The 23,365-nt window shown below is 41.1% G+C and overlaps 1 protein-coding gene across 2 annotated transcripts; it reads left to right on the forward strand.

Annotated features, from left to right (window-relative positions):
- Positions 1 to 171: 171 nt before the first annotated feature.
- Positions 172 to 18,163, forward strand: HACD4 (3-hydroxyacyl-CoA dehydratase 4). 2 transcript variants are annotated; one of them, XM_054651769.2, is made up of 7 exons: positions 172 to 259; positions 4,383 to 4,486; positions 5,382 to 5,509; positions 11,396 to 11,508; positions 14,007 to 14,113; positions 14,812 to 14,943; positions 15,664 to 18,163. In XM_054651769.2, the coding sequence occupies exons 2-7, from the start codon at positions 4,390 to 4,392 to the stop codon at positions 15,744 to 15,746; spliced, it is 660 nt and encodes a 219-aa protein (XP_054507744.1). In that variant the 5' UTR covers positions 172 to 259; positions 4,383 to 4,389; the 3' UTR covers positions 15,747 to 18,163. The 2 variants fall into 2 exon arrangements, with proteins under 2 accessions (XP_054507744.1, XP_077027249.1); XM_077171134.1 differs by having other exon boundaries at positions 210 to 259; positions 14,812 to 18,163.
- Positions 18,164 to 23,365: the final 5,202 nt, after the last annotated feature.

Below are 23,365 nucleotides of genomic sequence, written 5' to 3' on the forward strand. Positions count from 1 at the left end.
GGTTTAGGTTGCGCTAGGCTGGGCTGGGCTGGGCTGGGCTGACTGATGGTACGGGCAAATGCAGTGGAAGTATTTGGGCATAAAAATTTCTTTCTCGGGAAGTGCAGTGCTGTTCCTGCTTAGTGCTACATGTGGTGACGTCGTGGGGTGGGGTAAGAGGGAAGAGGAGGGGTGATCTCCTAACAAACAGCTGTTGCAGCTGCAGAGAGGAAAAAGGAGAAAACTCAGGAGCAGCAGCAGCAATCCGACCCTGCAACAGGTAATACTTCTTGAGTGCAGGTGACACAGACCGCTCAAATGCAAACAGGAGAGGGGAAAAAACAGTGGGTGGCATGTGGGTGAAAAGTACAGCAGCTGTACTCAGCAGCTCTCTTCTTCCTGAACTACAGGGCTTGCAGCTTGTCAGGGGTAGGAAGGGGAAGACACAGAAGTTCAGACCAACATGACTTAATGTGACTTACAAGGAAACTATGTCAGCTGAGGGAATTTTCTAGCAGATCTTGTCTGCTGAGGAAAAAAAAAAAAAAAAAAGGGAACATTGCTCTCTGGTTTCAGCGTGGGGGCTGGTTCCTCATGTGTGGTCAGCCAGCACAGGCACACGGGAAAGCAGCAGAGCACAGGAGTCCTGAGGGGCAGGAAAGTGCTCTGTGCACGCAGGCCTGGGTGGGATCCTCCATGTGGGATAGCCCTGAGAGCAACCTGAGTGTGGCCTTCGTCCTGTCACCCTGCAAGGGACACACAGATGGGGCAAGGGCTGACCTGATCTGGGTGCCGCTGCTGTGCTGTCACCTTAGCTCGTGGGGGAGCATGGTCCTGACCACCCTTCAGACACTGAGGGCACCTACCTCCGTGCTTGCCTTGGATGGTAGTTACCAAAGAGACACACTGAAGACCTTTGTGATAAAAATAATAAAATGCAACAGTTACACTTTGTGAAATTTCTGCCCAAGGAAATGCATCAGGCTTTGCAACTAAAATGATAAAATCTTTGCTGTGTGTGCTAGTTCTGATATTTCTTACATTTCATCTAGTTTTCCGGGTCTTGAGCCCACAGAGAAATCAGATAAGTTTTCTGCTAAGCAAGGTTGATATTACATATGATAAGTGCATCCCTAGCATCTCAATGTATTTGGCATGAAATCAGCCACAGTAAATAAGGTGAAACTAACAATTAAAACAGCAGACAGCAAGTGCAGCCTTCTGGGTCTGTGTCTCCTGCAAGAGCTATGTTTGTTTCTTTCGCCTGTCATCAGTGCAGGCAGAGTAATGAAACGTGCTGTGACCACCCTCCCTCCCCACAATGCCTTCAAATGAAAGAAACTTGAACACCTTAAAGCAAATCACACTACAAGGGAGAGATGTGGCAGCAGGTCAGGCACCAGGGTGGCAAAGGGAGGTTTGGAAGATTAGCCAGCAAGTCTGAGGCAGGCTCAGAGGCTGAACCCCTACCTGATGTATAGTCTGTGTTTTGTCTGCAACAGTGCTGCAGAAGCAGGTTCTGGGAGTGAAATGTGGAGTCATCCCTGCTGTGAACCGATGGGAGCACAGGATCTAAATAAAGACCATCTCTTCTGCCCTTCACATTTCACATAGAAGCAGATGCCTGAATTTTGTGTAGTGACACAGAGCTGTTGGGACAGGGAAATAGGTTATCTTCAGCCCGCTTCTGTTTCCGTAGGTAAAGAGGTCAGCCTTTGGATGAGAAGGACCTAGGTGAAAAGTTACATTTCAGCTTCCTTTTATCACACTGAAATCACCTTTCAGTTTCTTTAGATTTCTTTGCTTCTGTGAAAAGCTTTTGTTCGGTCTTAGGTACCTTTTGTGCAGGGATTATCAAAGTAGGCTGAAAAGGGTGATGCAGTCTCACATCAGGGCTGTTTCTTCACAGTGGAGAGTTTCAGCAGGGGAGGGAGCTGTGCCACTTGCAGCTCTGGGCCAGGGTCTGTCTGCTGCCCAGCACCACATCCCTACACTCCCTGGGGAATATGGGGCCCTCCATTAATGTCAGCAGTCTGTACACATTTCAGCAGTCACTGGTATATTTTAAAGATTATGTGTTCTAATGTGCAACAGCTGCCACACTGCCAAAACACTAATGTGAGGCTGTGTTTACAAATGTTACTCCCTGTTTAGTCAAGATTAAGTACCTTAAGAACTGCAAAAACAACAATTTTCTAGCCAGCCAATGCAGGAAGAGTTTGGAAAATACAACCGAATCACTGAAAGACAGGCTCTGAGGATGACAGACAGACGTAGCAAACTAAACTTCAGAAGAGAGAAGCCATGTGCTCAGCTTGCATCCGGTGCAATGCCCACACAGCAGCATCAGACCAAAAGAGTGGTGGAGCTGCTGAGTGGAAAGCCTCAAGATTTTCATGTCTGTTCCTTCCTTTTGTAACTTCCATACAAAAATACCTATCCATCCAGTAACAAGGCTGTTTCTTAACACAGAACAATGATCTTAATTTTTTGTCTTTTTATAATATGTAGTTTCCCAATTTCTTCTTACTACAAGATGGAACAAAGTGTCATTCAGTAATAAAACAGATGGAATTTGGTTTAAATATTAGTTGATCTCACTGGACTTTAATTCAATTCAGCTGTATTCTACTTTTCCCAAAAGGAAGGTATATATGGAATAGATTCCTTTGTTTTTGGTCCTTATGTCTTATTTTTACAGTATCAAAGGACAAGGATGTCTTTTAGGAAATATTTTATTCCCACAAATCTTTTTGTGCTTAAAGAAGTGATGATGTGAATAGCTGTCATCCTACATAACTGGAAGAGAGAAAGAAAAGCACTTTTATAGCCCCCCTGCGATTTACGAACAATAAAAATTTAGAAGATCAGTTTATCTAGATCAATTTAAGTAAGTCTGTAAGTATTGTTACTTATGGTCCAATGCTAGGAACGAAGGATAGACATTCATCAAATTTAGATATTTTTGAACAGAGAAATTTATTCCATTTGTTAATGTACAGATACAAATGAAATGAAGTTTTTGTCAGAAACATACCACAAGAACCCACAGGATCAAGGCACAACTTGAAGAGAATACTACTTATTAGGGCAGGAAATTAATAGGTCCAACACAGGAGATAAATTCTAGTTAAAAATTAACAAGTTAATTTCCTAAAAAGTAGTCTTACAGATGGAGGACAAGTAAACCTGTCTTTTCATATTAGACCAGAAGAAAATACATTTATGGGAAATTGGTATATGCAGAGCTTATGAAGTTTTGCAAAAAGTCAGATTGTCCATGAAAATTATGTTAGAATAGCAAAACTTAGTCTTCTTCCACAGGAAATTTTGTTTATTAAATGCAACTTGAATCCAGAAGTTAATGGAGTGTCTTTGTTTAAATACTTCTTCCTCTGGAGGCACAAATTTCCCTTTATGGTCACAGATCACCCTAATGATTGGTGGGAACTCAGAAAATTTTTCTGAGCATATCCTAAGTATATAGCAAGTCTATATCAAGAAAAGGAGCCTTTAATCCATTAGACAGAGTTCTGTTCTGGGACCTCTGAGATACACACACACTGATTAGTTTATATTTCATGGAATCAAAGAATGATTTGGGTTGGAAGGGACATTGAGAATTTTTAATATCCATTCAGCTCCCTCTAGTTCCAACACCCTTGCCATGAGCAGGGACACCTTCCACTAGTCCAGGTTGCTCAGAACACCATCCTTTTTTTGGCCGTGAACACTTCTGGGAATGGGGCATCCACAGCTTCTCTGGGGAACCTGTGCCAGTGCCTCACCACCTTCACACTAAAGACTCTTTCCTTAATATCTAATCTTACCCTGCCTTCTTTCAGTCTAAAGCCATTCTCCCTTGTCCTGTCACTTTATGCTCTTGTAAAAAGTCTCTGTCTTGTTAAGTTTCCTTCAGGTACTGAAGAACCACAGTTGGGTCATCCTGAAACCTACTCCAGGCTGAACAGTCCCAATTCTCTCAGCCTTTCCTCACAGGAGAAGTCCTCCATCCCTCTGATCATCTTGTTCTCCTTTGCTCTGATCCTCCCCTGGACTCTCTCCATCAGTTCCATGTCCTTCCTGTGCTGGGACCCCAGAGCTGGATGCAGGGTTCCAGGTGGGCTCTCAGCAGAGCAGAGCAGAGGGGCAGAATCCCCTCCCTGGCCCTGCTGCCCACGCTGCTTTGGATGCAGCCCAGGACACGTTTGGCTCTCTGGGCTGTGAGTGCCCATGGCTGGGTCATGTCCAGCCTCTCAGCCACCAGCACCCCCAAGTCCTTCTCCTCAGGGCTGCTCTCAATTTCAGCTCTTTTCCTTTGATTTATTGACAAGTCCAGAGAGGGTGTAATTTCTTACAATGTTGTTTTAAGTCATATAGTTTATTATTTTCACTTTCCACAGCTTTACGATGAACATGTACCTGTTTGTGTATGACTTAATGCAATTCTGTGGACATTCTTGGATATTTACAAATATGATCATCAGGTTCATGACATTTGGAAAAGGTAAGGCTCCTCCTCTATTTTTCTTGGACTTTTTAAGCGGTAGTGACAGACACACAGAGATATCAAATTAGAGATAAAGTTAAGATTATGAACATGTGTATGTCCAATACCAGGGACTGTAATTCAATCAGAAAGGCACTCAATTAAAAAGGCTGAACAAATTACTTGTGCCTGTCTTCTACCCTTGTCACACTGGGAATGAAGCTCTTGTTTTGCTAATGAACTTTAATATTCAGTGTCATGCTAGTAACATTTGAATTAGGCATAAATCTTAATGACCAGGTCCAGTCATTATGGCAAATAATAAACTTACTGAAGCCACCAGGAGAGAATATCTTTGTGGTTATTACACATGACTCTCTATCTCCAAAAACATTACCATATATTTCTCTTTCTGTTGCCTGGGGTTAAGACACAAAAATAGAAAACTAGTGACTGGAAATTTAAAATTACTTATGATGGTGGACAGTTGTAGGCATATAAAATGCCTACTTTCTGGACTACTTGTTTTCAGCAGTGCAGATACAGGCAGGAACTCAACAATTTTTAGTGTTTAGAAATTCCTTATGCATTTCCTCAACATTTTCTCCTATTCAGAAATACCCTAAAGCAGTATCTCTAAACCAACACATCCCACACAGTGTTTGCCCATGCTTTAAGTACAGGGAATTTAATTCTTTTCTCAGCTTCCTGCCTCTGTGTCAGAGCCACACACACAGAGTGGATTGCCTCCTCCACTCCCTGAAGCATTTCTTCTGCTACCCAGAAGTTTCGTACTGTGTGACATTTATTTCTTGTCATCTCCAGTGATGATAGTCTAAAAGCAAACCCAGTGGTTGTTCCAGACTTTAACTGTATAACCATCCTCTAATCTTCCTCTTAATTTTGCCTTTAGATTCAGTGGCTGACACGTTTCACTCCATAGGACTTGTAATGCGCCTTTGCCAATTGTTATCTGTATTGGAGATCCTGCACATTCTCATTGGCATTGACAAAGGCCATCTCCTCCCCAGGTTTTTGCAGGTAAGTTGTTTCTCAAAGCTCTCCTTTCATGATCAACACACATCAGCCATGGCTGCCCCTGGGGACAAGCCCAGGCTGACCTACCCTGAATGTTGCTCCTGCACCCTTCCTTAGACAGCCTGGTTTCCTGGTAGTTTCCTATCTGCAGGAATTGCTTCCTCAGAACTGGGCTGATTCGGAAAGAACTCTCCTGTCAACTTTTTTCTTTTTGAGTAAAACTGAATAGTGAGTACTCCATGCTTGGTCCCCAGCATGGACCCAGGAAATGTCCAGATGAGTGGCCACCAGCAGATGTGGGTCAGTGGCCAATTGCAGTAATCAAACTCCAGGAGCTTGGTCCTTCTAAGTTTCTCCCTACATAACCTCCCAGCACCCCTACTGTCCCTGCAAGTTATCTTCCCCTCCTTCCAGAGGGGATGCACTCTCCTCTTTTTCCCTGACTTCCAGTAAGTTCTCTGTTTAACCAAGCTGGTCTTTTCCCCTAGTAGTTTGTCATATGTTCAGCTGAAGGCAGAAAACCAGCCAAAACATCACATGATGCTATAGCAGAAAGCATGATGATAGTTTGACGATTTCCTTACCACGCTATTTTTTATTTTTCCTTTTGGGTGCTAATATCAGGTTTTGTTACTTTTTTCTTAATGCAAAAGGAAAATGATTACTTGAATTTACCTTCAAACCTTTTCAATCCTTAGTATTTGAGTAATGGTGAAACTCCTATTTCTCTCAGCAGTCAGAAGGCAGAAGACCAAGGGTAGTTAGTTATGTTTTTCATTTTCTGGATAATCCATTTTTGTCAAATGACATGTTCATGGGTGAAGATGTTCCTCTTTTCAAGTCTTCATTAACTGTCTAAATAACTAATTAACTAATTGACTAATACAGATCTCTGTTCTTTACAATACTCCCTAAGTATGGTAGCAAATCCATCAAAATGTAAAGAAGTGCCTTTCCTTGCCTAAATCCACAGGCTTTGATGCTAATCTAGGGGAGAAAGAAGACTCCTATCTAGTATGACCTGTAACAAATCTCACATGTCTTGGAAAGAAGAGCACCCTGCTCTTAGTCATTAAAGCAAGCCTTGCCCTGACAGAGTTTACACATTCCCTAGCCCTGACATAGTCTGTTTCTTTCCTATCCAGGCTTATACAAGGCAGAGATCAGGGAGGCCTGCACAAACACTATTTTTTGTTGCCACAAATGACATTAGTATTAAACGGATATTCTGAGCAAGAAAACAGTGACCTTTCTTGGGCAGTGTGGTTTGTGCAGCGCTCTCCTGGAAAACAGGGAGAGGCGGCTCAGGGAACCATGTGGCACTGTGGCTCTCAGTGTTCACCTCACACCAAATACAGTTTTGGATCCTTACTTGGTTCTTTCCCCATCTGCACTCTCACCATAAACAACTCTCTTCCCTTGATGTTAGCAGCAGCCTCATGCTGTCCGAACAAGATATGTGAGGTCATTGGTGGAGACTCTGCTGTCCCGTGGGTTACCAGTTGTGCTGAGAGTGTAGGCTAAGCAGCTGTGTGCCACCACTACTCCCACATGCCTCGTAACACTTTCTTCACTGCCTCTTAGGAAGAAAAAAGGTCTATTTTCTACAATGAACTAGGGAAGGACAGTTGGCTAAGAGATGTTTACCTTACTACGGCTTTCTAGACTCTTGCGCAGTCAGGGCACTGATAAAGGTGCACGAATTTGAGAGGGGCTGCCTGGTTCTGTGCTCCCATCACCTATCTCAACTCAGAGCTTAAAACATACCCCTGTATGCATCCATCATTAACAGGCATATGCATGCACATTCACACTGAAGTTCACTTGGGGTGATCACTAGGATGAGAGAACAGGTGGGTCAGGCAATGTCAGGGAAGTGCATGGGTGGAGGCATAAATTAACATTGAATAAAACAAGCTGGGAGGGCCTCGTGGTGGCAGGTTGTTTTGTAGACATTATAGCAAACCCAAGACGTAAATGAGTCCTTGAGTGAAAGATTTCTACCTATTGCATTTGTTGTGGTTTAGTAGGCTTTAAGAAAAACACTTTGAGATACATGATACAATTAGTGGAAAAACAAACTCAGAGGAGTCTTCTGGAAAAACTCATTGAGGGACAAAGTCTCAGGCCACCAGGTACCTGAAAAGATCAAGGTAGGTCAAGGCCAACTCACCATGAGAGAAAGATGAGTCCTGTGTGATGGATGTGCTGGGGTAAGGTGAGGCAGGGGATGGTCACAAAGCTGGTGCAAAGAGACGTCTCTCAGGGTATTTACACCTTAAATAATTGGAGGAGGGCAGGAGAACATGTCACATGTCATTGCCACCACCACAACAGAAGGTAATGAAATGTGTTAGTCTGGCTAGAGAGTAAAGGCTGAAAGGACTTGTACCATAGTGAGGAGAGAGGAAAGGTCTAAGAAAAGACTGGTGCTTTTGTGAAACAAAGAGCAGTTCTTCATTCTGTGCAAACAAATTGGATTTACCAAACCAAAAGCAACATACTATAGTTTTGTGATAAAAAAAATATTTTTAACTTTAAATACTTAGTGGCCCTTTTCTCACTTTCTTCTGCTGGTTTTTTTTTTTGTTAATATACGCTAAATTGAAGAACTATGTAAGCATTTCAGGTACTGAGTATGAAATTGCACAGTCATGTTATTAAAAAATGGAACTGAATGTGCTATTTTCTCTAGCCAAATTTGCTCTGTTTCGCTTACTTGATTAACAAACTCAGTCTGCCTTGCAGAAACTTATATCACCCTACAGAACCTGCAGTATCCTGTGAGAGATCAGTGTCAGAAAAGGAAGGAAATTCCAATTTGATTTTAAAGGAGGAATGAAAAGTGAAAACATTACATTTATGCTTTGTGATATGTCAGCTCATACTTCCTTTTTATGAATGTGAAAACATAGGACTTGTAGTTTCGTGCTTTATTTTTTTATTTAAAGCATGAGAATAGTCACAGAGAATATCACATCTTCATTCATGCAAGGACAGATGATCCATACAGGAAATGATCCACGGCTGAGCAGCAGCACATGCATTTTATCTACGTGTGTATATGTGTGTGTATTTATAAATGTACATGACTCCATGTATGTATGTATGCATACAGATATGTGTGTACATATATCAACACAATATCAAAACATACTACTCTTCTCCAAGAAGCACCCTGCCTCTTGCAGAAAATATCCCCAGCCTTTGACTAACCTCTGCATTTTTCTTTGATCTGTGTGGGTTACCTAATGCCAGGAGTGCTATGAAAGGAAAGAGAATAAAGGCAAGCAGACAGGCAACCTGCTGATTTATGCAGAGAAAGAGGTAGGATGCTACTGTCTGTCCTCACAGGGATATCAAAATTGTCCTGAGGAGACAGCTCTGTGTCCTGCCCCACAAATGTGCTCCTGACCAAGGCCACATCCTTCTAGTCTTAGTGTCTGGTGGCTGCTTTGTGCAGCCCATTGCTTGCCAGTTGAGACCACAGTCTAACAGGAAAAAAATACCTCAAGACGACCAGTTTGTGCCATGTCAAATTTCCTGTTCTTGCAGGTGCTTAACATACTTTATAGTTTGATTACTGGGTCCCTTCATGTGTAATTAGCAAAGCTGCGTGCCTCCATTGCTCCCCTTCCCCAATATGAATCTCTGATGGAGGAAATCTGCTGAACCCCAGGGAGGTGGTTCTCACTGCCTCATGTTTCTGCTTGTATCCTGGGGACAGAAGAAAATCCACAGTTTCTTCCACTTCCAGATTATAAGGCTGAATTTTGGGTCTCCATAGTTGTTCTGTCACTGGCCAGCACACATCCATTTGAAAATGGAGTTTCAAACTGGAGTTTGAAATGGTAACTACCTTTCTACTGCTTGTCTTTTCTTTCACTGAAATGGGATTGGATCCCAACCATTTACCCCATGCTGTTTTCTATCACATTTCCTCCTAGCCATTTTTTGAAAAGTGAGTGACCATTTGGAAAATCTTACAGCTCTGACTTCTAAGAACATGTCCATCTTTTCACTGTCATGATGAATCCTTGGTCTCTAGCACAACTACCTGTGGCAATTCCCTGAAATTGCTCTCGTATTAAAAATAATGCAGAACTCTCTCTATACATCTCAAGTCTGATTTTAGGGTCAGTGACAAAATAACCACACCACCAGTGCTGCATTCTTTACCACTCTACATCTAACAATTTTAACTCAGATCCTATTTTATCTGTTCTCTCCAGCACACAATCCCACCCAGGGCTCACACAGCTTTTACCTTTGTTTTGATTTCCTTCTTGTGATGGTTGCCTTGCCGTGTTTCTTGTACCTCTGTTCTATCTGGTTTCAGATCTGTATCAATACTTCCAGTTCCCCCATGTTTTTGCCATGTACCTCAGCATCAGTGTACAAACAAAGCATATTAGCTCTCACTTTCTGTTTCCTGACCCATCTATACAGAAGTCTGCCAACATCTGACCTTTTTAAAAATCAGTTCCTCAATTAGGGACCTATGGGATCAGCAGCAAAAGATGACAGTCACAGGAGGGTGAGAAACAGGAAAACCACTTTTAGCTGTTGTGGCCCCTCAGTGCTTTCCAAGGTGAGGAACCAGATCCCTGGGGGATAGACAAGCTCTCTTTCTGTATGAAAATTGCTCTGACGTAATTTTGCTGAATAGTGAAGGCTGCTTTATCTGACAGATGTGGTTTGTGAAAAAAGAGAGCTCGTGGCCAGAATGGGCCATGCAGGAACCTGTAAATATTATGTAGCAAAACTACCACACAAACTTGCTGAGAGCCAAAATTCTTTGTTTAAGGTAGGGGTCTGGGGAATGAAGAATAACAATGCTTAAAAAAACAACCTTGGTAATCCACTTTAATTTTGTAACTTTTAACTGACTTGACATCACAACTTGTGAAATCATTACAACTAATGTACCTTATGGAAGACATGGCATTGGGTAAAAAAATCCAACCTAGTAAAGCTACATCAATTCATGCCAACTGCTTAGGTGCATGCTTTCTCCTTCAACACTTTCAAATACTCTATTTGTAAATCAGAGTGAATTGTTACTGTTCTAGGACAGCTTGACAACTCTTGGAGTACTGATGAAGGGCAGGGCATGGATACTGTTACAAAATTGTCAGGAAAGCTGCAAAAAAGACACACTTTAAAAAAATTGCTTGAGTTTTAATATTACCAAAGTATTTATTTTAAGCTGGAGACACTGCCTGTTTAATCCACTTTATCATTTCGTTTGTGGGTTGGATAAAGTTCAGCCACTAGAAAAATGCTAGGACATAAATACTATGGCAATCATTCACGTAAGTGACAAGCTTAAACCCACTTCCCATAACCAAGAATAAGATGGAAAGCAAGACAAGTAATTCTACTTTTCCTCCTTTTTCTGTAAATCTTACTTGAAAGAGATTCCTTGGGACACAGATTTCCAAGATATGAGGAGCAGGTCTGGGAGTGTAAGATCAGTACTTTCTGGCATATGACACCCCTCAAGAAGGGCTCCCTGTATCCTACTGCCTCCCACACAGCCTGCAAGAAAGGGAGCTTATCCCTGCCAGCCCTCCAGGTAGGCAGGTGCAGCAGGAGTAGTTCTTGCTTCCACAACCTCCACAGGTTTCCTTGGCTACAAACCCAGTCATCCCCTCTGGCAAGCCAACTTCCACATGTACCATAACAGGTCTTTGATGCTACAGCCAGCCATGTCCACTTCTCTTTGCTGAAGGACCTTGAACAAAAGCAGGCCATGGAACAAAATATTCACTGCTAATTTTGTGTAAAGAAAACTATTCATTTGCGGCTTCCTATTTTGCCAAAATGCCACAGAAATAACAGTTAGAGAAGGTGCTAACTGAATTCATAGTTTTCTTTTCTTTTCAGATCACTGAGAGAATAATTATTTTATTTGTCGTGATCAACAGTCAGGAAGAAGTTCAAGGGAAATATGTCGTCTGTGTTTTATTTTTCCTTTGGAATTTATTAGATGTGGTCAGGTAAGGGGTCAACATCAAAACCACAAGGGAAAAACGGGTTATTCTTGCCAGCTGAACTCTACCCCCATTGTGCAGCAGGCTCATTTAATTGTTTCAGAATTGGCAAAGCATATTATCCATTTTTAAATAAAAGCTTGAACATTTTAAGTTACCTAATGATTTTTACAAAAATCCACATGGTTAAGATGCAGAGTAATTTACAGATGTAAGATAGAATAATGCATTAGCAGACTGCATTAATATTTGTAGTTCAAAGGCTTTGACATTTTAAAGAAAAATTTAGAAGGAAATCACAACTACCTTCTGGAGAACAGCAATTCCTGAAACCATCCTGGTTGCCATTACCACCCTGTTGCTTTATTATATATTATTTATTATATATTTACATTATTTATATTATATATATTTATATTATATTTATATTATTTATTATATATTTATATTATTTATTATATATTTATATTATTTATTATGTATTATTTATTATACATTATTTTATTTTTTTATCCACTTTGATCCAAGATTGATGGCACCGTAAGGCAGCACCAGCAGAACTTCTTGCAAAGGCAGGAAGACTATTCTGGTTGATTGCAGTGTGCTTTCCAAAAAGCCAAGAGCTCCTACTCCTGATGCAGGAGACTGAGAGTTTTGGTGTAGTAGGGCATATATCACACCACAAGAACAACACATACTTCTCATATGTAATGTAAGCAAGCCTCTATGCACCTCAGTTTGTAGGCTTGTAACATGTAAATACAAAATTTTAAGAAGACAGCTCTCACAGCAACTCATGTATTGCAGCAAAACTTTTTTTCTTGATAAAATGCCTTTCTACTAATTTAAATATATTGCTTAGGGCACTGACTGAAGAATATAGTTTTAGGCAGCAAAGGAAACTTATGTTATAAAAGAGATAAGAAACAGGAAAGTGTCAGAAAGAATTAATAAAGATTTTAAGTCAGCTTCAGAGTATTTCAAAATACATTTTAATAGGCTGCTGCTTGTATTAATTGATTATACTTCCCTCCCATTTCTTCTTGAAGTTTGTAAAACTAAAACAGTAGAACCTAATCTGAAAAGAAAGGGTTCAGTGCAGCTGGAGAAATGCCAACAGTATAAACAATGTTGGCTGTGAAGTTTCGTAAGTGCATAATAGCACCATTGATGCATCATTATTTTCTGCCCTTGCTAAAGAACAGAGTTAAACACCACAGCAGTAACAGCAGTTGTTTAACAGGAAAGCTCCTGTGGTCTATAGCAGCAAATTACCAATTCAAATAAACCATAATATAACTCATACAAATTTAGAATTCTTACCTGATTTATCTTACAGCATCCATGACAATGTCCTAGTATCTCAAAGAAGTATTCACGTCTAAAAGTGCATAGGCATCTTTCCCATCCCTTAGCCAACTACTCTTGAAGTATTACAAGTTTTACCACATAAAGTTTCAGGGACACAAATTTCTCTGAAGGACTATTTATTAGGCATCATGGCTAGTGATATACTGACCGCAAGGTCTGATTTTTCCTGCTTATACCATAACAGCCCAAGGCATTGTATAGAGACGGAGTAGCTGTTTCTTTTGTATTGTGTTGAGATTCAGTCTTAAGAAGCAACAATAACAGAAAAATAGAGACAATCCTGAAGTTGCAGAGGGCAGCCTTGAGAGACAATGGTCCATTTTCAATGGTCCACTCTTCTAGAGTCCAGGTATGATGCAAAATTAATCAAATTAATCAATAAAAAGGGAATACAGGTGTGTTTAACACTAGTATTAACTGTCGGAAAGTCTAGCAAGCTCACAGTGCATAAAGTCTTTCAGCTGACCAAAAATGTAATCAGACCTGTTTCTCCAGTGTTTGGAGAGCTACTGTACCACTTTAAGATCAAACCAAGATCAGGTCACCTTTGGAGACTGAAGTACTACACATTCTGTTCTCCCTATAAGCAACAGTAGCAGCCACAGTAAAAATAAAATGCTGCAGTACACTGTGAGCAACTGCTTTTTTTGGACCTACTACCCCTGCTGAGGTCCAGGAGGGGGACAGATGTACTACCAGTTATGTACCTGCAATTGTCTTCTTGTTTAACTTCTCCAGCAGTGATTCAGCTAGCTCAGCAGTCATACATCAGGTTTGTCTCAGTCCCAAGCAACAGTGATATTCTGCCTGCCCCTCTCAGTTGCAACACCCCCATCTGAAATCCATTTTCTGATGGAGCAGTATGAAATCATGCTGGTTTCTGGTAGAGCTTTTTGTCTGGAGGGTTTTATTGCTGTCTGCCTGCTCCAGGGTAGCACCACAGGTAACTGTTCTGAAAAATTGAGCCATCTACTTTCAGGCATTGGAGTCTGAACAAAAACTGTTGCTGGCTCTGAAATTTACTTAGACAGCTCCAAGCTCTTCTGCAAGTCCTTTGAATTTTCCACTAGTGTATCTTTCTTCTAAAGACGTCATAATTTCCTCTGAGACCATCTGCTTTCCTCTTATTGCAGGTACACTTACAATATGTTGGCAAGGATGGACATATACTACCTACCACTAACATGGCTCAACTTCTCACTCTGCATCCCACTTTATCCCCTTTCAGTTCTGGCTAAAGGTAAGGAGTTGGGGAGGGTACCAACCACTTGCTTCCTTAATATTCTTCAGTAAAATGTGATCACTTCAATTGCCATTTCTGTTTAACATAGCTCCTCATGTGCTGCCAAAGCTGTCATAAATGTTCGTGTACCTTCATATTAACCTCTATGTCACCTCTGTCTCTCTTTTCTGTTATTTTTTCTTTAATAGGGACTATCTGGGGTTTGGAGTTGTGTGTCTGGTATGTTTTAGGGGTTTTTTGTTTGCTTGGTGTTAAGTTTTTAAAAATCTGGGAGAATGTTCTTTTTGTCTAAGTAAAGCAGAAAGATATCCTCATAAAAGATATATGGATTCCTCCCTTCCAGACTGAGTGTACTAGACAGCAAGTTCAAAAGCTTCTCCCCCCCTGAGGCTGACCTTACTGGCTCAGGCCATACTTAGCAGGTTATCATACTTACATCTGCCCACTGAGAACACACTGAAAGTTTCTGACAGAACTTGTTAGTGAATAGGATATATTTATTAATTCTAGTATTTAGAGCAATTAGCACCTCTAACCTACAAAACTGAACTCAAGGAGAAAACATGCATATGTATATAAATGCATATATATATATATGTATAGGTATATAAAATATGAAAGGTAACTGACTTGTTCATTAAGCTTTTGATGATCTCCTGCTTCCTTTCGACTAAGAATTTACCATGTTTTTACAGGATTTGCAATTTGTGTATCACTGCCTTATTTTGAATCCTTTGGCACATACTCCATCAAGCTACCATTTCCATTTAGCTTCTCAATCTACTTCCCCTATGTTCTGAAAATGTACCTGATAGTGCTCTTTGCAGGTAAGTATCTCATCTTCCAGAGAGCTGGGTCTCAACACAACTGGGATGCTCTTGCAACAAAAATCAAATCTTTACTGGGCCTTTCACAAACTCTAACCCTCTCTGCTACATCTCCTGCAGACCACTGCAGGAAAGTGCATCACTACCTGTTTTGATTTCTAGTATCTTTCAAATACAAATAGTTAAATATGCAAGATACACCATGCCTATGGTGCATAAAAAAACACACACCTATAGAAGTTGTTTCAGTGATGCTTGCCTTACAGCTATTTAGTGAAACTTGCTTTTTTGTTTGTTTTTTTTTTTAATCAATTCCCATTTGATCATACGCTGGTTCTGTGTAACTGTTCCTCACTCATAACTCCTAGCTGGGATGAAAAATTATATCTAAATTAAGACTTTTACAGCATGATTATTGAAAGGCAAGAAAAAACAAGGCCACTCCAAAACTTGCATGTAAACAGATACCTTCTCCTTCTCATCAAAACACTTTGGAAAAATTTCTACCGAATTTAGCTGCATCATACAGAAGTCTTTGGTCTGTCATTGGCTTTAGGATTTGAAGGATCTCATCTTTATGATGGAGTGTTCTGCTCCTAAGTACATGGAAGGAATTGTGCAAGGTTGCCAGATGAAGGCTCTTACAGTTCCTTCTAAATTAATTGTAGATAGTTTGAATTCTACTCCTTTGTTCTTACACTGTTTTGTGTTTTGATTCAGGTATGTGCTTTATCATCCGGAACCTCTTCTCTGAGAGAATGGCACACTTAGGGACAGGCAGCATCAAAAATAAAAGAAGCTAAGTTTATATTTTGTTTGGAAGAACAAAATACATTCCTAGGGGATTGCTGCACATAGTAGTTAAAAACAAACTGGAAAGATTTCTCAATGCAAAACTCCTCTTTGCATGAACATTATCTGGCTATGTAGAATTTTCAGAAAAGGCAGATCTCTTGAATTCACCTCAAAAATACAGCAGCTTTTTAAAAATTTTAAATGTTTGACTTCAAATGGCCAGAGTTTTTTAAATTAAGGGTTTTTTCCTAATATATGTTACAGAATTCAAAAAAAATTGAAGCATGCCACAACTCACAGCCACACCCTTATTTCAGTGTTAGTTCTTATCTATAGCTACAGATATTCTATAATGACAATATCATTTAGTCTGTAAGATTACTTTATACTAGGCCAATGTATATGTACCTCACATATAAATGCTCAATTGTCTGGAACTGGAATCTCTCAAGCAGCAGAAGTCAGAACCTTTGCAGCCCAGAGACTAACGTGCTGATTAACATGCTGATTAACCCAGGTGTTCACTAGGGATCCTTCATGTTCGGGTCTCATCCTTCAGTTATCAAAAGACGGTTCCAGAAAATGCAGCTAAATCAGAAAGGCAAGTGTTATGGTACTCATCTACTATATATTCAAGGGGATGTTTAAGGGTCAGAAATTACCACTTGTTATCATGTGTTGGGCTTGTCACTCTCTTACCCTACAGTAATTTCCTTCCATGCTGAACAGCAGATAGATATGTGCAAAAGAAGTGTGATGTAGTCAGGTCAAATAATATGTTGTTCCTAAAAGGGAACTGAATGACTGTCAAAAGCCATATGCAAAATTCTAGGCATTTGACTCAATTGTATTGCTCCTCATGCTTCTCTAGGATAAACTGTTAGAATGCAAGTAGAACATAGGCTTTTCAAAGGTTGGCGATGAAGAATATACACAGCAACCCAATTCATTATACAGTCAAGAATAGCCAAATAATTCCTTAGAGGCTGGCAGGAGCTTTTCTGATGTTTCATCTGTATTGATTATCACCTATGTTTCAATTCAAGCATATGGGGGAGAAAAGTGAGGCTAATTTTTTTCTAGCTGACTGAAAACTGTGAGAAGGGAGCCCAGATAGTAGGAGTAGGAGAGAAGGTAATATTTAAAGGGAAACTAAATAGTGTTAAAATATGAAGAGGCTTTTGCCTGCGTGACTTTTCAAACCATGCAGCCTAAGAGGTTATATGAGGAAACAGTGAAGCTAAATTAATTTGTTATGAAAGGTCACCTACTATAATTTCTATTTATTTTATACATGTGGCAGACAATGCCTGCAGACTGTTTTGACCACTGAATATTTACAGACCATATGGAAGAAGATTAGCTTAGAATAGTATAGTGTCAACCCTGGATTTGTTTTTTTCAAACCACTGCAAACAGAAATTTGGAACTTTGTAGAGCAACAGGAGTGCTTTCACTTTGGGCTTCTGTCTGACCCAAACTGATTCAAGTGTGAACAGTGTTAAGAAACATATAGAGCAGCTGAATAAGGTGACAGTTTTGAAGACAGCCAGAGTAAGTCCACATTAAACTACTATATAGCTTGCTAAAGTTGAAACATGAACATTTTTTCCTTGGAAATTCAACCCAACATGCTAGAAACAGCTGGTTCTAGCCAGTTCCAAAATGGAGCCACTGCAGGACACTGCTGTGCCAAACAGCAAAGATGATGCTCTGGCGTTTCTCTGAAAACTTAAGAAAAGGTAGGAAATATTACACAGTTGCAAGAAAGAGGAGTAAGAAAAATGTAAGAGAAACAGCTCTGTACATTGACACCAAAGTCAATGGAAAAGGAGAGGAAGAGTTATTCTAGGCACTGCGGCAGATTCCTCTGCAGGCCATGAAGAAGACCATGGTGGAACAGGTTGTCCCTCTGCAACCCAAGGAGAAACAGACCAGACAGGATATCACATGGCAGCCTGTGGAGGATGCCAGGCAGGAGGAGGTGGCTGTGCCCTGAGGGAAGCTGCAGGCCATGGAGAGCCCACACAAGCAAAACAGGAACTGTGGCCCATTTGGGACCCCTATTGAGGTAGCTTTTTCCTAATGGACTGTACCCCATGGAAAGGACCTATGCTAGAGCATTGCTTAAAGAGCTGCAGCTTGTGAGAAGAAACCATGAAGGACTGTGCCTCATGGGAGGGATCCCCATGCTGGATCAGAGCAACAATGAGAAAACAAACAAGCAGCAGAGATTAAGGTTTATTACGTAAGTGCAATCCCCACACCCACCTTATACTGCCTGGGAGGAGGTAGAAAATGCAGGACTGAAGGAGTGAAGTGAACCTAGGAAGAAGGGAGGCATAGGCAGGAGGTAGTTCTAGTTTTGCCTTTTTTCTTTCCATCCTACTCTATTTTTAATTGGCAATAAATTTTTCTTCCACAAGTTGAAGTTGTTTTTGTGACAGTGAATAGTAAATGGTCACTCTGTCTTTATCTTGACCCATGAACTTTCTCATCCTATTTTCTCCCTGTCCTGTTGAGGAGGAGGAGGGAGATTGAATGTCCCTCCCTGTTGAGGAGATGGGGCTGAATGGACATCTGGAAGGCAGCTGAGGTCAAACCTATCACAGATAAAGCCATGTTTATTGTTATATGTTAAAAATGTTACATCTTGAGTCTTATAGCTGGGTAAAAGGCTGGAATAGGAAAAGGATTCTTTAAAATTCACTATGGAGAGGTTCCCCAAGAGTAATCTGCATGAAAAAGGTATGGAGCTCATGGGAGAAGGCTTCACCTCCTTCTGGTACAGAGGTAACTTGGAGCAGGCAGTTGGGAGATTGAGGCAGTCAGCCTTCCATGTGCGACCACAAAAGACCACTCTTACTTCAGCTCCAATGCCTCACCTAAGTTCCTGGAAAAACTCAGAACTGAGCAGGCAAAAATATGTTTGAAATAATGGCTTTTATGACAGTGAGTTGTACTTCAATGATTGTAGCCTGTTAGGGAGGGATGGGATCCACCTGTCTAAAAAGGGCATGAGAAGTTCTGGCAGCAGACTAGCCAATTTGGTGAGATGGGCTTTAAACTGAATGACTTGGCTGAGGTCCAGAGTGGCAATTCTCATGCCATTGATTCCTCCTGGGGAGTGGGCCATGCCAACCAGGGCAAGCTTGGCTGCCTCAAGCTGAGAGTCTTAGAGCTAACCACATCAAGGGTGTGTATAGCAATGGGGAATCCTCTTACACTCCTCCCAGGGAACCTGGATGCTCAACTGCCTCCCTGAAGTGCCTGTACACAAATGCACATAGCACAGAAAATAAACAAGAAAAACTGGCAATGAGTCATGTTCTCACTGCAATTTCAGAGATGTGGGATAGGTCACCACTGGAATGTTGTCATGGATTCCTGTGCACTTTTTAGAAAGGACAGGTGAGTGAGGTGAGGTGGTGGAGCTGGTCTTCATGTGAAAGAGCATCAAGCTCTGCCAGGGACAGACAAGGAGTTGAGAGCTTATGGGTAAAAATTAAGGGACAGCCTAAAATGGGTGACACTGTTGTGGGTGTTTACTACAGGCCACCTGACTCAAACAAGGAAGTTGATGAGGCTTTCTATGTGGGCAACTGGAAGTAACCTTGAGATCATGGGCCCTGATCCTTGAACTCTCTCCTCTGAGAATTCAACAATCCTGATAATTGTTGGGAGGCACAGGGTGGCTCGGCACACAGTCCAGGAAGTTCCTGTAGATACAGGAAGATAACTTATTAATGCAAGTGGTGGCGGAGCCAATGAGGAGAGGTGTGTTGCCCTCCAGAGGACCCTTCCCACTCCAGTAATTCTGTGATTCTCTGAACTTAAATCTTTGTGGTAGAATCATTGAGGTAACAGCATGCCCAGATCTCTTTATACAGGGCTGCTCTCCAGTGACTTTTCTACCATTTAGACTTGTATCAGGAACCTGATAACTGGTGCCTCTGTACCAGATGCAGAATCCACCATTTTAACTTGTTAAATTTCATGCCATTAATCATAGCCAAATCCTCAACTATCCACATCTTTCTGCAAGGTCTCTTGTCCCTCAAGAGTCAACAGCAACTTTCAAGTTTAGTATTATCTGCATACATAATTGTGTATTCAACTCCTGTCTCCTAATCATGGATAAATACATTGAACTGAACTGGCCCTAGATTTGAAACCTGAGGAACACTGCAGATGACTGTTTGTCAGCTCCTTGCACTACAACTCTTTGAACTCCACCCTTCTGCCAGGTCTTTAACCAGTGCACCATGAACCCACTCATTTCACTGTTGGACAGCTTGTTCAGACAGATGTAAGGGAGAGTATCAAAAGCTCCACTAGGTGGGTGGCTATATCATAGAAGGGTATCAGATGAGTTACTCAGATGAGTTACTTTCCTGTTGTGAACTCATGTTGACTGTGCTTGCGTATTGTTCTTTAAATGCGTTTCAATAGTATCCAGTATGATCTTGATAAATTTTCCCTGGTAATGAAGTTAACAGACCTGCAGTTGTCTGTGTCTTTCCTCAAGCCCTTCTGGTAAACTGTATTAATGTTGGCCAGCTTCTGGTCAGCAGGGATTTCCCCAGACTCCCAAGAGGTAGCTCCTCCCGTTCTCTGGGATGAATTCCATCAGGCCTCACAGACTTAACAAAGATGAAAGTGATATAACTGCTCATTTACAGTTTCAGTGTCCAGAAATGGAAAGTCACTGCTGCTGTATGTTCTCTAACTGAGAGAACAGGCCAGACCAGTGTGTATCAATGTTATTAATGACTGATACAAAAACATTGTAATACCTCTGCCTTTTCCTCATCCTTTTTTCGGGTTGACTACCTTCATCAAGAACTGGTTGAATATTTTCCTTAGATTTCCTCTTGCTCTAAACATACTCAGAATTTCTTTTTTTTTAATCTGTCCCAACACTGGCCAGTTTCAACTCTGAGCTTTGGACTTTTGTGTTTTCTCCCTACACATGGGAACCACAGCTCTATAATCATCCTGTGAGGCCTGACCTCTCTTACAGCCATCATTCTTTTCTTTATGAGTTCCAAGAGGAGTTCCCTGTTTAGCCAAGCTGCTCTTCTGCCCTTCTCGCTTGACTTTCGGCATAGTGTGATTTGCTTGCTCCTGTGCTTCTAAAAGGTTGCTCTTAAAAATGGACCAGCACTCATGGATCTCTAAGCCCTGAAAATCAGATTCCCAGAGGACACTGCTAACTAGCTTCCTGAGCAGTTTAAGGTTTGCTATTCTGAAATCTAGGATAGCAACTCTGATGACTTGTTTCTCCTTTACACCAAAAAATTTAAACTCATCATTTAAACTCATGATTACTGTGGCCAAAACAGCCATCTAAAAATCCCATCTTCTCCTTCACTATTCACAAACAGCAAGTTGGGGATGGGGAAGGGCAGAGGGAGAGTTGGGGGGGACATCTTTGCTAGTTGTCTCAATGAATACTTGTGGCAAGAAATTATTTTCAATATACTTCTGGAATTTCTGAGACTTCCTTGTCACAGTTGTCTGGCATTTCCAGTTGATGTCCAGGAAACTGAAATTTTCCATAAGAACAAGGGCTACTGGTCCAGAGATTTCTCCTCATTGCCCATAGATTAAATAATCACTGCTAGCATTGTGACTGAGTGAACAGCAGTAGACACCTACAGTGACATCTGCTTTGTTTTCCATCTCTCTAATTCTCACTCGGGGGCTTTCAACCACATTATTCCTAACTGCAAGGAATGACAGTGAAAACTGTGCCTTCCAATGGCAACTCTTTTGCCTTGCCTATCCCTCCTACAGCCCTGCAGCCTGTAGCTCTGCATGCCAGCATTCCAGTCATGGAACTCATTCTACCAAGTCTCACTAATCCCAGTCTCATATCTTTGGGAGCTGTCAAATGCTTCCAGTTAATCCTGTTTGTTTCTTGTATCATGTGCGTTGGGGTTCAAACATTTCAAATACTCTCTTAAGCTCTCAGTGCTCTATGCAGTTCTGTTAACATTGCCACCCTCAGGCCATGCTATGCCATCCCTTGGCTTCCATGTTCTACTACACATCAGTAGGAATTTAGTTAATTCAGATGTTTAAATATTGCTCCTCTATGCAAACTGAAATATAGCAAGTAAGCATCACACAGCAATTTCCTTTAAAAAAGACAAAATTTCATCTGAATTAAAATGCTAGTTGACATGCAAACTGAGATGATTAAAGGTGTAAGTTAGTTTGAAACAGTACATTAGAGATGGAACCATTACAATGTGACATATTTGGCATTGTTACAGATTTCTAAGAAGTGCACACAAATGGAAAGTCATGAACTGAGACGCACACTCACTGACAAGGACTTTCAGTAAGTCCTTCCGCACATTCACCTTTCAGACAGTTTTCTCAGTATAGAGCTGCGTATGCAGCAGAAAACTACCACTAATTATACACTATTTTGGAAAGGCAAACAAGTACTGCATTAATCTTTTACACACCCAATCAGTGAAGAAATGCTCAGCCTTCACACAGTACCCTTTTGGATGAGAAAATCCTAGAATGAGTCATGGAATCATAGATTTAGAAGGGGGCTATAAGGATCATCAAAGTCCAGCTCCTGGATCTGGACAACCCCAAGAGTCATACCATGTGCCTGAGAGCACTGTCCAAATGCTTCTTGAACTCTGTCAGGCTGGTGCTGTGACTTCCCTGGGGAGCTGTTCCTGTGCCCAGCCACCCTCAGGGTGAAGAACTTTTTCTGAATATCCAACATAAACCTCCCCTGACACAGCTTCAGGCCATTCCCTCAGGTGCTGTCACTGTCACCACAGAAAAGAGCTCAGTGCCTGCCCCTCCTCTTCCCCTCACAAGGAAATTGTAATGGCAGTGAGGGCTCTCCTCTGCCTCCTCTTCTCCAGGCTGAACAGACCAAGTGACCAAGAAGTCAGAGGAGAATTTCTTTAACAGAGGAAATGTTATCAGTCCTCCTGAAAATATGATAACTCCTCCACGGGGGTGTGTCTTCTAGATGTATGGAAATATAATTTCCTGATCAAAAATCAACAATGCTCTTACCAGTACTGTTTTGAAAGACACTAAGGACCAGTGCCCAATTATATTCAGTTAATTTTTGTCTACTTCAGCAAGGATTGCTAAATATAAAATCTCTTGTAATACTTGTCTTGGCAAGATTGCAAACTGAAAAAGTCTCTATTCCTTCAGAAAAAAGGTAATAAATAAGGAAAATAGCAGGGGCTAATCTGTTTAAGATGATAAATGTGGAAAAGAGTCGCTATATTGTCCCTTTTCCCTAGAGGCAGAGGAAAAATTCTCATTATGTGCAGAGAAGTGTCAAGGAGACAAGAACAGTTACAAGTGGAAAGAAAATGGCAACTGTCCTGGAGCTGCAAATACAACAGCCATCAGGATTATTGACTCATTTCAGCAATCTTTATAAAGCCATTGCAACCTAGACATGCATACCACCCCTCTTCAGAAACCCTGCTCACACTATATAGTCATAATGCGTTGTCATTACTGCACAAGAACATTGTGTTATTACTAAAGGAAGGATTATCAGTTCAAAAATAATGCTCATTCCAAGTCTGTTATACTAAAGCATACTTTAATAAATACGCTATATCCA

This window comes from Agelaius phoeniceus, chromosome Z (assembly GCF_051311805.1).
Source record: "Agelaius phoeniceus isolate bAgePho1 chromosome Z, bAgePho1.hap1, whole genome shotgun sequence".
In the NCBI taxonomy this organism is placed as follows: domain Eukaryota; kingdom Metazoa; phylum Chordata; class Aves; order Passeriformes; family Icteridae; genus Agelaius; species Agelaius phoeniceus.

Bases quoted from the DNA above. Each gene is read 5' to 3' on its own strand.
- HACD4 (XM_077171134.1), top strand. From the start codon at position 4,390: ATGAACATGTACCTGTTTGTGTATGACTTAATGCAATTCTGTGGACAT. The intron at 11,509-14,006 runs GTAAGGGGTCAA...CTCTTATTGCAG, and splicing joins AATTTATTAGATGTGGTCAG to GTACACTTACAATATGTTGG. The intron at 14,114-14,811 runs GTAAGGAGTTGG...ATGTTTTTACAG, and splicing joins CCTTTCAGTTCTGGCTAAAG to GATTTGCAATTTGTGTATCA.